This window comes from Rhinolophus hipposideros (genome assembly GCF_964194185.1).
Source record: "Rhinolophus hipposideros genome assembly, chromosome: 20".
NCBI classification, from domain to species: Eukaryota; Metazoa; Chordata; class Mammalia; order Chiroptera; family Rhinolophidae; genus Rhinolophus; species Rhinolophus hipposideros.
Genome location: NC_138066.1, coordinates 53796551 through 53813168, shown reverse-complemented (window position 1 = coordinate 53813168; position 16618 = coordinate 53796551). Strand labels below are relative to the sequence as shown.

At 61.5% G+C, this 16618-nt stretch overlaps 1 protein-coding gene across 1 annotated transcript; it reads right to left on the bottom strand.

Moving 5' to 3' along the window:
• Positions 1–1222: 1222 nt before the first annotated feature.
• On the bottom strand, positions 1223–15330 carry METRNL (meteorin like, glial cell differentiation regulator). Its single transcript, XM_081029349.1, has 4 exons — positions 15045–15330; positions 9814–10199; positions 2427–2486; positions 1223–1668 (listed from the first exon to the last, which is right to left on the bottom strand). The coding sequence occupies exons 1-4, from the start codon at positions 15200–15202 to the stop codon at positions 1355–1357; spliced, it is 918 nt and encodes a 305-aa protein (XP_080885475.1). The 5' UTR covers positions 15203–15330; the 3' UTR covers positions 1223–1354.
• Between the last annotated feature and the right edge of the window lie 1288 nt (positions 15331–16618).

Here is a 16618-nt window from a genome sequence, read left to right as displayed (position 1 = left end):
TGCCCTCCCAGCACAGAGCCTCACGATTACTAGCCCCGGTAGGACCGGTACCTCACCAACCAGCTGCTTCAGGCCAAGGTCCTGCTTCTGTCATGCAGGTGTTGAGCACCTGCTTTGTTGTGACCCGCAGGAGCTCCCAGACCTGTGCCAGAGCACACCTGAGCCAGAGCACACCTGAGCCAGGATTCACCTGAGTCAGCACACACCTGAGCCGGCACACAATACCTGCCGTGGCCACACAATGTGCCTGAGTCTTTGGTGCAGCTGGCATGATGCTCACTGACCAGCATGGGCCTCTCGCAGGTCACCTTTCGGTCTCAGCACCTGCTTGGGAGAAAGCACCTGAGTCATAGATGACAGACTCGGGTCTGCTTACTTGACACCTGAGTGTCCCCCCAAATTATACTCATATCTCCCCGGAACTGTGAATGTGAACTTATCTGAAAACAGGTCTTTGCAGATGCAGTCAAGCTGAGGTCATTGGGGGAATTTGGACACAGGACATACAGAGGGAAGAGGGCCGTGACGACGGTGGTGGAGACTGCATGGGGAGTGCCAAGGATTGTTGCCAGCCCCCAGGAGCTGGACGAGGCAGGAGGACCGAACCTGGAGCCTCGGAGGGAGCGAGAGCGTGGCCCTGCGACGCCAGGACTTCAGGCCTCCAGGGCATGAGAGGACAAATGTCTTCTCCAAGCCCCTGATTTGTACTCATTTGTGACGGCAGCCATGGGACACTGACTCATCCTTGAGGATATGGGTCTGGTTCAGAGCAGCCCTGCGTGGCCAGAGATGTGCCGTGGGCTCAGGTATTTGGGAGAAGCTGGGGTCAAGGGGAGGATGGTGCTGACAGGAAAGAGGAGGGTGCACCGGTTGTGGCCCCATATGGAATGGCCTGAACGCCAGGGCTGTTGGGGCCCCCTCCACATGCTAACCCCAGGAGCAGCCCTGTGGCCGCCCCATCAGGGGCTGGTCTTTATTCCCTGGGAAGAGACAGCCCGCAGCCCCAAACAAGTACCACATTCTTTAGAAAGCAGAAACAAAATGAAAAAAACCTAAGTATTTGGCTCCATAAATTTGCATGGTAACGGCTTTGAACTACACTCAAGCTCTGCACCAAGCCTAAGGCCCTGCCCTTCACCCGTGACCCCAGCAAGTGCAATGACCTCTGATGCTTCCGAAAACAGCGAGAAATGGCGCACGGAGGCGTTTTAAGACACGGGAGTGCTTCCTTTGGACGTTTCTTTTTTAAAAAAAATATAATAACTTAGTTTGCATTTTACAGCATTTCTAATCAGTCAGGGCGTCCTTGGCAGGGACCCCAAGCGGTCCCTCTCGGTGGCCACCCGTCCCGCGGTCACTCCACGCCCATCTCGCAGGGGTTCAGCCCCCTCTCCTCCGCGTCCCTGTACATCCTCCGGAAGTCCTCGAAGCGCGGGGCGCAGCCCAGCCGAGCCTCCCCAAAGTGCATGTGGCCGGCGAAGAGGAAGTCGCCGCGCCCGGGCCGCACGCCGCACTCCAGCAGCGTGGTGACGCGGCCCCGCCAGCCGCCCGCAGGCGCCGGGCGGAACACGCTGCTCTTCTGCCGGTAGAGCCGGCTCACCTGCAGGTGGATGGCCGACTCCTGCCGCGCGGGGTCGTGGGTGACGGCCTGGATGGCGCCTCGAACGACTAGGGAGGGAAAGGGGCGGGTCAGCGGGGTCAGCGGGGTCAGCAGGGCGCTCGGGCCACGCGCTCCTGGCGGCAGCCGGGCATCGGGCATCGGGCGGGACAATTCACGCGCCCCGGCTGTGGGCTGTCGGGGCACAGACGCGTTTCCACCAGGGTCAGCCACGCAAGCCGGAGAGCACCGGAGGGGTGACCACAAGGGCACCGGCTTCGCAAGTCAGAGCAACACCAGGAGTAAGCGCAGCGCAGGCCGCGCAGCAGGACGCGGCACCACGCCCGACCCGTCACGCCCCGCCGCGGGGCTCCAGGCTCCGCCAGCCCACGCAACTCGGGCCAGTGCCTCGGTCCTTCACCGGAGCCTGTCTGTGCCCATGTCACAGAGGCGGCTGAGTCCCTGACCTCAGCCTGGGCCCAGCGGGGCCTGCGGGGCCCACGGCCGAACCTCCACGGGCCCGGCGGGCGGAGGGCTCTGAGCTGAGGCTCCCTGCGCGGTGACCCACGTGCCAGTGGGAAAGGCCCCGCAGGCACCTTGAACACGAGTTCCCTTAGACCTCACCCTGCCGTGGGTACAGACAGGTCCCTTCCGTGGGCTGGGCTCACGCTGGTGCACAGCCCTGCGACGGCACGGAGGGGCACCGAGCCCGGCGTCGTCAGCAGCCTCCTACCCCACCCGAGAGTTTAGTACCAGGCCCAGAAGGTTCTCCGACGCCCAGGTGGGGCTCCCTCCCCACGTCCCCGAGGTGGGAACCACGAGCACTCACCGAAGTCGCTGGTGCAGACCGCCAAGAGCACCTCTGTGTCGCTGCAAGGGCGGCAGGGGGCTGTGAGGAGACAACAGGGTAGAGCCGGGTCACGCACGACCGTGGGCGCGGGCAAACCCCGCCCAACGCGCATGCGCAAGCGCAGACCCCGCCCAGGGGATGGCTCAGCCTCCGCCGTCCTGCAAAAGCTCCACCTGCAAATGCTCTGCGCCGAAGCCCGGCCGCACGTGTCCCGCCAAGGCTGGGAGAGACAACACGTGGTTGGGGGGCTGAATCCAGGCGATCCCGGGCCCACCCGGACAGCACAGGCCAGGCGGCACCCCGAGCGACAGCGGGTTCCGTGCGCCTCCCCCCTGTGCTCGTCAGTGCAGCTGTGCCAACAACGGGCAACCACTGAACTCATGGACATCACTCTTCGGGCGGCTCCAATGCAAACCGGCCCGAGCTGAGTGAAGAAGCCGCGTCCCTTACCACCAGCCCATCCCAGAGCCACCTGGCACACACTCTGACCTCTGTGTCCACACGCCAAAACGCCAGGGCCGCCCACTCACACATCACCTGCGACCTCAATTCCACAGGGGCATCAAGGCACTGCCTAGACGGACCAACAAGAACAGAACTCGAAAGTCATCGGTGACCAGAGAGGGGAGGGACCCTGGTAAGACCACTGGGCCCTCATTAAACTAAGGGATCCTCGTCAGACCACTGGAGGGCCACTGGAGTGGCAAGTTCAAGTTGGAGCAACAGCAGGGCCGTTTCCCCAGACCAACCCAGCCTTTGGACCAGGTGATTGCCTCTAAACACCTCAACTGCCTTTCTTTCGCAGCAAGCGGGGTTCATAGACTCCCTCTAGGACCCCCCCCAACCCTCCACCAAACCTCACCTCACACAAACAATGCCTCCCCCAGCCCTTCACCCTCCAGCCCCAGAAAGGCCTGGTGGAGACAGAAACCAGGGGCTCTGGCCACTCCGCCAGGAGCCATGTGCTCCTATACTCCGGGTGGATTTGGGAAAATACAACTTTATTCTGTGACCCTTCTATTGCACATTTCAAGGCCTCCTCGTCACCTTTTTCAAGTTTCCAGGTTTTAGCACAAATTCTCCTAACTCAATAGAAACCTTACGTGTGAGATCTCATGAAGACAGGTCTCCCATGTCTAAGGGAGGGTCCCATAGGACCCTCTCATGTTCTAAAAGCCCCAATGCAGTGTCCCTCACTGGGCCTGGATGGAGCTATTGCTGTCAGCACACATGGCCGGCTGCCATCAAAGCTCCTGAACTGGGCTGAGCTGTCACCTACCCAGGAGCTGCCCAGAGCACCGTGAGCAGCAGTGACGCGGGAGCCTTGGGAGGGAGGGGAGGCAGAGGATGCTGGGCCACTTCCCAGGCCGGGACCTGTGGCCCCACGCGCAGGTCTGCACAGGTGACCAGGCAGCACAGGGTGTCTGGTGGCCCTGAGTGTCTAGAGCCCAGGGCTGTCGTCCTGCCCCGGGCAGGGTGGATGACACAGCACTGTGCAGCTCAGCACCGCCTGACTCCCCGGCCCGCCCACTGCCTGGGTTGCAATCAGCTTGTCAGGAAGAAGAGTGGCGGTAGGGCAGGACCAGCCTGCTGGCTGTGGCTGAGGCCCGTGCAGCCACTCACTGCGGCAGGTGCCTCCTCTCCTAGCTCCAAGTCCCTCACCTGCGGCCAACCTGTGGCCTTTGCTCACATGGGTGGACCCCATCCTCAAGGCCTCTCTTAAAAAGAGGGTCGCTAACTGGTGGGTCCCCCATTCCTCTCACCCACTGGGGACCTGCTGCTCACGCTGCGCCTGATAGAGGCCACCGCACGGTGAGCGTGATGACAAAAGGGGCACACAGCATTGCCCGCCTCTGAGGGGCTCGTGCAACACTTAGAGGCGGCATTTTATTCAGGCCTGTGTGTGAGGGGCGGGGTACAGAGGCATGTCTTCCCATCCTGCCCGGCCCCCATCAGTGCCCACAGGCTCAGAGGCTGAAGCCTGGGGTCCCTCTACAGGTGGGGGCAGCCCCAGCAGTTGTCCCAGCAAGAAGGCAGGTCAGTGAGTGAGCCAAGCCCACAGTGACGACAGCCCACCTTCAGGGTCCCCTCATGGAGCCACCCGGGGTCCTCGGGGGGCCAGGCCTTCCGTGCGCCAAGCGCAGGTGCGGGGGAGGTGAGTGTCCGCACCAGGTCTGGAGAAGCCAGCCAGGTTCTGAGCCAGCTGTCCGTCCAGGGAGCAACACCCAGAGGCCCCGCCACACGGCCGTTTCCCCAGACCAACCCAGCCTGTGAAGGGCTTCACACCAGTGAAGGGACCCTCGGCCTGGGCGTGTCAGACCCACACTAGAGCTGTGCCCCCTGCGAATGTCGAGTGTCGTAGGCCCTGGGACCTCAGCCGCCTGCAGCTCCTCCCACCAGAGGCCTCACTGAGCCGACACTGTTGACAGCTGAGCTAATAAAGCCCCACTCTGAGCCATGGCTCTTACAGTCTGCGCTTTACAAAGCGCAGGGCACCTTGTGGAAAATGCGGCCTGTGGCCGCCAAGAGAAGCAATCTGGAAACAATTATTAATCGGTCGGGCTCATAAAGGCTGTGGAATGTGCTGGTTTCAGACACATCAAGTCTCATTTCCTTATGGGGAAGACAGGGAGGGGGCAGCCCACGGGCCGGTTGGAATTCTGGCCCTGGTTCTGGGAGAGCGGAGGGCTGGGTGTGGATGTCCCAGGAAGATTACTCTGGAATGTGCATAAAATGAGCCGAATGAAGAAGAAAATAACAGGGTCAGGGACACCGGCCAGGGGCTACCACAGGGACCTGGGTGAGGACAGCAGGTGCAGGCAGGAGGGAGCAAGGGGAGAGTGGCACCCCGTTAAGCCCTCAGCATGGGGGGAGGGAGTGCAGATGGTCAGACGCTGTACACGTTAGGGTGACCGTGTGGACGCACACGATTTCCAAAGACAACCGTGCATGAGGACACCGCCTGGGACAGCTGGAGACAGGTGGTAGATGCAGTTTTAATGGGAAGCGAAGAGGAGGGAGGAGCAAGGCTGGAACGCTCCGGTGTTGGCTGAGACCACGCTGGCGCTGCCGGTTAAGGTTCTCCAATGGTCACAATGACGTCCACACACCCAGAACTCCAGGCCCCAGGTGACCTGCCGGCCTGGGCAGCTGCCACCAGCATCTCCTCCTCTCCTGCTGCCCTCCCTTCCTCCCTCTTCCTGCTGAGGAAACCGGTGGAGGCCACACCCTTCCACCCCAAAAGTTGGAGCTGGATAAGATGAAAAAACTTACACAGTAATTAAAGTGGCCAGAGAAGCCACAGTGCAGGAAATAAACCATCCTTGGAAAAAAAAATTCTCTCCTTTTCTGTTTCCAGGAAATAATGAGGTTTCTTTCCACTTCTGAACTTTGCTGATCCCCCCCCCAATGGCCATTAAGGGGGGGATTAAGGCCCAAACTTGGAGATGCCTGAGAGGGCTCCCCAGCAAGGAGCTTGGTACCCACTGGGCAACCGCCAGGGATCATTTGTCCCTGCTCATCAAACAGCGAGTTTTAAAGGGGACGAGGTGATGAAGCCCATCAGAAACTGTGGGACCCCAGACTGCCCCACCACAGGTGCCCCGCAAACCTGAGTCTTTCTGTCTCTTCCAGCCATGGATCTAAAATGCAGCTGTCCTCCCCATTTTCCTGCTCACCGGGGTCATGCTGGGTGGGCATCGCATAGAGCCCCAGCACCAAACCCTAGAGCGTGGCTGTGGCCAAGCTGGTGAACCCCTGCTACTCGGCCCCCGAGTTGTGAAAGAATCCGGGACCCACTGGGCTACCCCAGGCAAAGTGAGGAGACGGGGGTCTGCCTCTGCACCCTAGTACCAGACGGAGCCACCCCCACACATCCCCCAGCCCAGTGGGCGATGGAGGGGGTCCTGGTGGTACCCATCCCGAGTGTGCTGGGACCCCAAGTGGACAGCCCGACAGCCCCCCCAGGTTCCACCGCCAGACCTCAGCACCTGCTCCAGGCGTGGCCTGGATGCCCCTCCAGCGGTTAGTGGTACCTGCTGCACCCCCGCCTTTCGTGTCCTGCCAGATATCTTCAGTGCCTATGGAAGGGGTGCCCATGTTACTCTGGTGCCCTGGCAAGGCCCATGGAGGAGGTGGGGGCACAGGGTGGCAGGTCCCCCCCTCCTGCTGTGTGGTAGCCAAATCCAGAGACCCCGGGACTGGGGTCGTCTCCCACCGCCCGCCCGTCCTGTCTGCACCTGTCAGGAGTGTGGCCTGCCCCTCCGTTCTTGGCTATCGGTGTCTCGGTTCATCAAGGAAGCTGATTATGCAACACAGTGGACACGAGACCAAGGCGCTTACTGTGTACACCCCCAGGGAGCACTGCCCCGCGGTGGGCGAGGCTCACACACTCCCCTCGTCCAGGACTCCAGCCCGCTGAGCCTCCTTCCTCTCACGGCAGCATAGACTAGGACGTGTGACTCACGATGGGGAGAAGGCCGGGCCACCTCCCCAGCAGGAAGGCGCACCGTTGCCAGGCCCAAAGGTGTGTGCTCTCCTCTGAGTCCTGGCACCAGGGAGCAGCTTCACCGAAGTTTCCACACCGGCAGCCAGGCCCAGAGCAGGAGAGACCTGGGAGCCCGCTGCCATCTGAGAGCCCGCCTGGCCCGGGGACATCACTCCTGCCAGATGGCCAGCACCAACATTCCACATTACATTCCCATTCCTTCGGCATTAAAGGCTTAGGGGCCCAAGCCCTGATGAAAGGAGAACACCCAGGCAGAAGGGACACCGGCCTCCCAGGCCCCTGCTCTCCCTCATCTCCCTCAGGAGGAGAGGTGCTGGGCCACTGGGAAGGCTGGCAACTGTGCCCATTTCTGGCCCCAGCTCCCAAAGCCCTGGGCACCTGAGTCCCCATCTCAACTTCCGACAGTTGCTGCATGTCTGAGCTGCCCCAGGTCTGAGCCACTGGGCCCACAGACGCACCCCACCATCTGTGAGGCGCCATTCTCTGAGGGCCCCAGATTTAAGCAGATACCCTAGGGCCGAGTAGGCATATGTTGGGGGTAACAAGGGGACCCCCAGCACTTCCCTCATGAAAGTCCTGGCCACGCCCACCAGCTCAATGTCCAGCCACGGCCACGCGGCCCATGTGGGGTCCTAGGAGGTGTCTGGGGTGGGTGACAAGCACAGGCGGTCACCAGATGACCCACCCCCATCAGGTGGGGCCTCCTCCCTGTACCCCACAGGCCTCTCCCAACCCACTCACTGCCCCCGCCTGGGAATATGGGCCTGGGGTCCCCAGAGGAGGTAAGAACCTGGGCGCTATAAGCACCACCGTGGATTGTCCAACCTGAAACTGCCGCCTGTGCAATGGGGCATCTAGGTATCCAGGTGCGCACCTGTAAGGCTCACAGGGCGAGGGTGGGCGACGCTCAAGCCAGGAGAGAGCGAGTGACTGACGGGCCTCCGTCCTGAAGACTGATGAACATTCTCATCAGTAAATGCAGTGCTCCCAGGCTCCTAACATGGGCTCCACTCAGCAGCGGGGGATTTGGTGGCTGGGATTTTCCAGATTTTGTTTTTGTTTCAAGTTTACCTCTGTCGCCCACAGATCAAGGCTGGGTTCCCTCTCCCAAATCTCCCACCCACTGTCCCCACTGTGATTAGGTTTTACTCAGGTCCTGGGAGGTCCTCAGGCATCACATTGGGGGGGTTCCACTGGGGCAGTCATGCTGGGGGTGGGGTCCTGCAGGGGAAGGTGGAAGGGTGGGGGCAGGCAGACTGGGGGGGGTGCCACTCCAACAGTTCTATGCTGAAGCTCTCTAACAGACCAGTTTAGTTTGAGAGAGACTGAAAGTTTTGAAAACTGATCTGAGCCAAGAACACAGAACAATAAATGTAGATTCATATTCAGGAGGAAACTCTACTTTCCAAATCCTACCAGGTCTGATTTCCCCCAATCAAATATTTTATTCATGAAAATGTGGTGATTATACTATTCTTGGGGATGACCCACCCCTCAAAGCAGGTGTTTCCACCTTGGCACTGCTACCAGTGTGACCAAGCCATTACCATGTGGGATACCCTAAAGCTGACACGAGCCCAGGTCACTGTCTATGTTGGGGCACCCTATGCACTGGGGGCGCTAACAGCACCCTGCCTGGCCCAGCACGCATGCCGTAGCCCTCCCCACACCTACCATCACCCCAGCTGGTCACCAAGGGAACAGCCTTCCTGGAGCCTGCACCCAGGACAACCCAACCTCCCTGCCCCCCCAAGGCATCTTTGTCCTGACTAGCTCCAGAACTGACTGGGAACTGACCCAGAGGTTGCAACAGGAGCCCCGCAGCCCCGCCCTACACATTTAGACACTGTGATGTCATCTCTGCCTCAGAGCGAGGGTGGAACCTGGCCTAGGTGTCCCTAAAGGGCGCTTGCTTGAGGCACAAGGGGTGAGACCTGCCTGTGTGGGAGCTCTCGGGACCAAGGGTGCCTCCTCAGTCTTGGCCCATAGAACCTTCCAGAGACCAGCGCTGCCTCCACGCAGAGCCCTGCAATGCTGTCTGCTCGCCTCCAAAGATAAAGGAATGCCAGTCTAAAGCCCTCACCAGTGTCACCTGTGCACGCACAGCCTTGGCCCCCCAAGAGACCCTCCCACGTTCCCAGATCATCACAGCCCCTTCAGGGGCGGGGGTGCAGCAGAGGGGCTCCTGGCACGTTGCTGGTGTCTGCACTCCACACCGGCAGAGGCCCTACCGACACCCACCCACAAAATATCTCCAGACACGGGACTGGGCCCAGGATTCCGGACGTTACAGCTCTGCACCTGGGACGTGGGTCAGCCTCAGGCCCCACACATGTGACGTTCCAGGGGTTGCAGCTGGGCCAGAAACACCTGGCCAGTGGATGTGGCAGGAGCAGTGCTGGGCAGTGTGAATGGCAACAGCACCCAGTTCAAATTACAGACATAACTGGCCCGTGGAAGACGAGCGTGTTGGAGCAAGGACCATGACCTGTCCCGGCTCTGCTGTGACCTGTGGCCATTCTCGGGGACACTTGTCACCCTCTGCAAACACACTTCATGGGGGATGGCATTGGGTCACAAAGTCCAAAACACCCAGAACACTAAGGGGCACCACACATGCGACACCCACAACACCACACAGTGCTCTCCCAGGAGGGGACCACGGTCCCCCTCGCCAGGCCCTCCGGGTCTGCAGTGCACACCTGAGGAGCGTATTCAGAGGTCATGCTGAGGAGGGCCGGAGAAAATCAGAGAAGCCTGGCACATGAGCAGGACACAGGCAGACAGCTGAGGCCGGGGAGCCTGCCCCTGCTCCCCCCGCCACCCTCCCCCCCACCCCCGCCTCCCGCACCCACTCACCTGACAGAGTGTGCAGGTGTGAGCCGGCTCGCAGGCCACTCAGCTCGTACTGGAAGCCGGTGGTCCTCCTGCTGATGTCGTGCTGGGGCGTGGCCTCCACGAACAGGCCGGCCTGCTCGAAGCCGAAGCACCGCACCTGGCCGGGCCCGTGGTCCCCATCCCGCACCAGCAGTTTCAGCTCTCCAGTTTTTTCCAAATAAATATTGGCCCCTGAGGATTCCTTGAGGGGCTTGATGCACAAGGTCAGGTGGCGAGAGGCCATGAAGGTGTTGGGCCGCAGGTTGACGATGAGAGCCCCGGTCGGGTACATCCACTCCACGGTGCCCGAGGAACAGCGCAGGTACACCTGCTCCACCTCCTTCCTGTGGGCCTCGTGCGTCAGCCCGCTGTGGAGGGGACACAGTCAGCCAGGGCCACACCTGGATGCACTGCCGGGGAAGGGCTCCCTGCCCGAGTCCAGCGCCCAAGCACCCCCTCACTCACAGTAGGCCCTGCAGCCTCCCAGCCGCCCCCACCCAGCTCCTCCCAGTGCGCCTGCTCCAGAGTCAAGGTGAGATGGGGCTCTGATGAGTGCAGGTGACATCTGGCTCCCAGACCCTCTTGACACCTAGACACTGGCTCAGTGCCCACTGGCCTTTGCGGCTGCAGCGTCAGATGCCCCTGCCCTTGGGGTTTCCCCTGACTCAGGGAGGTGATGGGTGCAGTGGAGAACCAAGGAAAGGATGGGTCTTCCAAACTACAACCAAGGAAACACCAGCAGGACTTATGCAGCAACCCAAGTTCCAGATGACCGAGTAAGGGCTGGGAAATGATGGCAGGTTCCCACTGAGCATGAAGAGTGCAGCCTCTGGTTGCAGCCGGGATGGGGACAGCAGGCACATATAATAAATAACCCTCTCCAGGGAGTAGCTGAGGAACCAATTGAGAATGCTCGCAATTTGGGGTGCTGGAGGTTATAGCTGAGTTTTCTTTCAGTGCCTCCCCGTTAGGCATCAGTGTTTGTTTTCCTTAAGGTAACGATTTGATTGCTTTTCATTCATCCGCAAACCTGAAGACCCTGCACTGCTGATCATATTCTCTACAACAAACTCAAAATGTCATCAAAGCAAGATCCGAAAGTAAGGTCAAGGTCCTCTCCAGGGGATAGACACGGGGAGCATGCTCAGAGAAGCCAAAGGTGAGCAGACACCTCATCTTCCCAAGGGGTGTTTCTAGGGAACCAAGCCCATCGCATTCCTCACCAATGCTCCACAGGACATCATTAGGTTATGTTTTCAAGAAACTGAAACCATCCAAAATGATAACTCAAAAACTTAACGTAAATGTCAGCCTGTGCTAACAGTTGCGTCATAGCCACCGAGCAGCCCTGGCACGCAACCAGTGGCTTCAGCTCAGGGTTTTATTACATGAAATTTGGTTCTGATCAGATCTCAGACAGGTTCACCCGCATTCTTAGGATTTTTATGTGGAATAAACAATGCTTCACTCAGAGCCCTGGCCTGAGTGCTACCAGAAACCCTTTCTGCAGAGAAAACACAGACCATATGGTTTGCATTTACTGTTGGTGACTCACGCTCTGGGCCCCGAAAAGATCCTCACTTCTCCTACAACGGCCAGCTGCAGCTGAAGCTGCTCAGTCATCCTGCCGCCCACATCAGAGGGAGGTGTCAGCGGGGAGAACACGGCCTCACCCCACTCCCCACTCCACAACCCCCTGGGTCATGAGCAGCCAGCCCAGCCTCCGACGCCTACCAGGGTCGCACATGAGGAACAGACTTACAGATTACAGTCAAATAAAACTCATACACGCTCCTCTGGCACAGACGTGGGGATGGGCAAACTACAGTGCAGCGTGAAAACATTAGACTGAATGGTGAGTGGTTGCCACAGAGCATTATAATCAGCTCTGCTTGTATGCAGCCAAAACAAACTCTACCGGTGTCCCTCCTCTCCAGTCTCCAGCCTCAAGGGGCAGCTGGACACTTGCCCCAGCCCAGGCCAATCCATTCTCTCTCCCACAAAAACCATCCTGTTCAAGGCTTCACTTCCGTCTCCGTGGGGGAGGGGCCCTTGGGGTCCAGGGAGTAGAGAACACATGGCAGAGGCTTTGGGTACCCTCACTGAGTCACCTTAATCTGAACAGTGGAGGGGGAAGTCGGGAGGTCCAGCCTCTACCCACATCTTGGGCAGGGGCAGAGGAAACCCTCGTGGGGACAGGTGGCCAGCGCATGGCTGCCCAGGGGGAAGTGGACCTATGTCTGGGGCCTGCCGTCCCCCAGCCTGCACATAAGACCACATGTAACTTATGGGGTGCACCGGGCTCCATTTATTCCTAAGTCACTCAACTGAAAGAGGAGTAGGAACCAAGGAAGGCGGATATATGAGAAGTAAGGCACCAGTTACTTCTCCTCTAACTAATGGCTTCCCTGCCACAGGGGGGCTCGTCCTTTCTCACATTCCCCTAAAACAGCAAAGTGAGCAGGAGTCCAGCCAGGCACCCCACACAGGAGTGCTCCCAGGAGCCCTGCAACGCATGACCTGCGAGGCCCCCCATTTATACAAACACACACTAAGTCCAGCAGAACCAGCGGCCCCTCCGCCTGGGACCTGCTCGCTGGGTCTCTGAATGAGGTCCAGGGCTCCCGGCTGTCGGGACATTTCTCACCTCTAAGGTTCCAGCAAACCCGAAAAACACTGCTATTTATGCAAAATGCTGGGGGTACAAAAATGCCACACGACTGTCCTGGTCATTGGGGATGGCGTCTTACAGTTTTCACAGGACGTGCAAGTGACATGCTAACCAGGCAACACAATACGGTGACTGTTTTCTGATGTTGAGATGAAGCCACAGCAGGCGGAGGGAACTGGTTCTGCTCAGCCTGAGGAAACTCAGAAGATTGATTGAAACTGAAATAATGCATGTTTCTTACAAAAGATTAGGCAAGTGTCACTCCCCAGATGGACACAGCCTGTGGAGCAGCTTTATGGAAAAGGTGGCAAATTCTAAGTTGACATGGGACTGCCTTTCTGAAGGGGTCAGTGACAGCATAGCCCGCCACTCACACGACAGCCTGGCTCAAAGCTGGAGTCACCAGAAGGAAACCATGGCCACCTGTCTACTGAAGTCAGGAAGAGTTCAGATGAAGGGCCAGGCCTGTGGCTGCGCTGGCTGGACTTTCCTTTCATCGCCCCACCTGGCAGGGGGATAGCCCAGGTGCAAGGCACCTGCAGCGCCCTGCCCTGAGCAGTCCACCTGTATGAGCACTGCCCAAGAAAGACGGGGTGCTGTCCTGCCCTGCACAAGGGCCAGTGGCTTCAAAACCGCCTGTGTACTTGCTTGGAAACAGCCAGAAGCACAACTCAGCCTGTCAGCTGAGTGGCCAGACAGTGTCTTAAGGAGCAACTCCCTCCCTATCAGGGGATCAGAATCCAGCCGCTCATCAGGCACCACCCTGCCCTGCGCTCTCTTTAGACTCAGAAAAGTGAGCAGCACAGCAGCACAGGCCCTGAGGGCACTGATAACTGGGGGCCATGCTGCAGGAATGTGGCTCCCCTCCAGCGCCCGCCCACAGCTCCAATGGCTCTGCCTGCTAGGCCTTCCGGCTGAGCAAGCGGAGGACAGCTATGGGGAGTCCTGGACGGGGGTACATTAGCAGTGATGGAGGGAGAGGGCCAGGTAAGTGTCCCTGCTCCTCCAGGTAGACAGGAGGCAGCACAGGAATGAGACGGTGTAGGGTCTCCTCCCTGCAAACACCGGCTGGCGCCAGGAGCTGGTTGGCCACTGACCAGCCCTCAGTCACAGCCCCTCTGGGGTCACCCCTCCAAGCACAGTCGTCTGAGAACCTGGAGAGGCTGTCAGCTCCTTCTCTGGAAACTCAGGCTCATAGGGTGGATGGGACTGGGTTTGTTTTTGGTCTGCTGAAGCAGGACACCCCAAGGCCTCAGTTGGAGGGTACGCTGATACATTCAGCAGAGGCTACAAAGCAGAGAGTTAATTACTAGCATGGGGGAAAGGCCAGCCCCACGCAGCAGAGTGTGTCAGAGTCAGAGGCTCCCAGCCAGCTCTGCGCTGGCGCCAGCATTCTCCAGGCCAGCCCTCCCCCAGAGCTGCGATCTGCCCCTCCTGGTCCTCCATCCCTGCTCTGCTGCACGGAGGGAGGGTGCTGGGGGGGAAGGGCTTTGCTCTAGGAGGGCCAGGAACCGGGAGAAGGGAGTGGGGTGATCGCCAGTGTCCACAGAGAACAGGTCTGCAAGCACCGCGACGACCGGCGGCTGCCCTGCTGACGCAGAGCCCAGCGCACTGGCACAACCCCAACCTTCTCGGAGAACCACCTTCACTCAAAATAACCCAGTGACCCCACCCCCACGAGGTGTCTGCAGCTGGGTCTTCGCACCAGACAGGGCCAGGGGCTTGTCTGGGGGCCCTGCTCCATGGGGACACCCCGACACCCGGACCCGAGGACCGCGCAGCTCACAGCGAGTTCGGAGGAGATGCACGTCTCCCGGGGCAAACTCCTGAATGGGCAATTTCCGCGGCACCGGGCTGGTTTCTCCAACCGCGAGCTGCCCAGGGCGCCCCCGGGAAAGGCGGTTTCTCATCCTGAGTGGCTGTGCCCCCCGGCAGCCCGCCCGCACACACTTGTGACTTCACTCCTTTCTGCGAGTCACACTTCAGTTTTTAAAAGTCCTTGGCTGCCACAGCAGAGGGGTGTGAAGGGGGGTCGCCCAGCCCAGCGCGCGCTGCCAAGGGCGGCCTGACCTTCACCGGGCGGGGGCGGGGGCGGGGGCGGGGGCTCGGGGCTCGGGGCTCGGCCAGGCCCGCAACCCGCCCCGCGCACGGCCGTGGTCGGCACTGCCCTCGGCGCGAGGGCCCGCTCAGGCCACCGAAGCCGCCGCCCCCTCCCGCGGACCCAGCTGCCCCTTCCCGCCCGGCTGTGGGCGCAGGCCCGGCCCCGCCCGGCCCCGGGAAAGGCCGATAAGGGTCGGAGGACCGGCCTCCGCCCGCGGGCTCGGCGGCCGGGGCGCTCGGGGACCCGAGAGGGGACCGGCGCGGCAGGGCGCGGGGCGACAGGGCTGCCCAGCCGGCGCTGACCCGCGGCGCTGCAGGCGCGTCTCCCCCGGGCGTCGTCCGGGCCAGGGACCTTTTGTTCTCGCACCGGCGGAGGCGGCGAGGGGACCCCAGCCCCGCACGCTCTGCCCGCGGGGGGGGCGAGGGGAGGGCGCGCACTCACCTGCCCTTCCAGCTGCACAGGTCGCTCGAGTACTGCGCGCCCGCGCCCCCCAGCAGCACCGCCAGCAGCACGGCCAGCGGCGGCCCGGGGCCCGGGACGCGGGGTCGTGCCCGCCGCCGCCCCGCGCGCCCCCCGGCCACCCGCGCCGCGCCCCGCATGCTCGGGCCCCCTCTCGGCGCCGGCCACGCGTGCGCGCCCACCGAGCAGACCCTCAATCCGCGCGGCTGGGCAGGCCGGGCTCGGAGGCCGGTGGGTCACGTCGCGCGAGCCCTGAGCACCAGGCGCGGCTGCCCACCCATCACGGCCGCTGCAGCCGAGGGGACCTCCGCGCCCGCCGCCGCCGCCCGGGCTCTGAAGTCGGCGAGTCAGCCGCCCGGGTCCCGGCTCAGCTGGGGGGCGGCGCCCGCCGGAGTCCCCGCCCCGCGGCCGCCCCACGCCGGAACCCCGCCCAGCGCGCCGCGCGCGGCTCTGCTCCCCGGCGGGACGCGCGTGGGGGGCGCCGAGCGCCCGGGGCGCGTGGCCGGGGGCGGGACGGTTGGGACGCCTCGGAGAGCGGGGGCGCGGCGGTGGCCGGACGACCCGGGGGCGGGGTGGAGACCCGAGGCCCGGAGCGTGCGGAGCGGTGCCGAGCGCCCGGCCCGCGGCCCGTGTGTCCGCAGCGCTGCGGCCCCGGCCCCGTCGTGCAGGGTGCGCCCGGAACGGCCCCTGGGCTGTGGCGGGGCGCCCACACTCGCCAGTTTTGTGTGACCAACCTGAGCCCCTCAGGGACGTTCCTGGCACCCAACCCTCCGCAGAATTTGAGTCCGCCTCGTCGAAGTTCATGGTCCAGGCTGCCCTGGCGCCCATGGGGAAGGGGGGCAGCTGTGGCTGGAGATGTGGCTGAATCACCGCCAAATGCGCCCGCCCGGGGCCCCCATCCACGGAAAGGCTCTGGGTTTGTAGCCCCTGGCGCCACCACCCTGCGCTGCCCGCTGGCCCCCACTGTCCGCACTCAGTTCGTCTAGTACCGGCTTCAGCAAACTTGCACGTCATTCTTCGTGGGGGAAGCGGGGATCGTCCTGAGCGTTGCAGGATTTTAGCAGCAGCCTGACCTCTATACCCCAGATGTCAGTAGCATTCCCCTCCCCACCCCTCAGGTTTCACATTTCTGACTGCCTCTGGATATTGCTAAATGCCCCCAGGTGCGAAATCTCCCGAGCCCCAGCTTGGTGAGTACAGCCTGGTGAGAGCCCCCTTCTTTCACCAGACGGTCACTGAGGCCACCACCAGCGCCTGCTGTCCAGTGGGGGGCGACAGTGGGGACACAAGCAGCCCTGCCCCCTCCCCAGGAGTGTCCTCCTCTGGCTTGGGAGGCTTGGGGGCCAGATGCCAGGGGCGTGCGCCTATCTTGGGGGGGCTTCCATGGGCTCTGGAAGGATGAGGAGGGTCTCCAAGGCAGAAGCCCCTGTGGTCACAAAGGCAGACTTCTCTGCTTCCTCAGACTGTGGTGTGGGTCTGAGTTCCACAGCCTCCGATACAATCAAATGGGGAAGAAACTGGCCCGTGTTTGCATTTCTTTTCCAGCCAAGAAACAT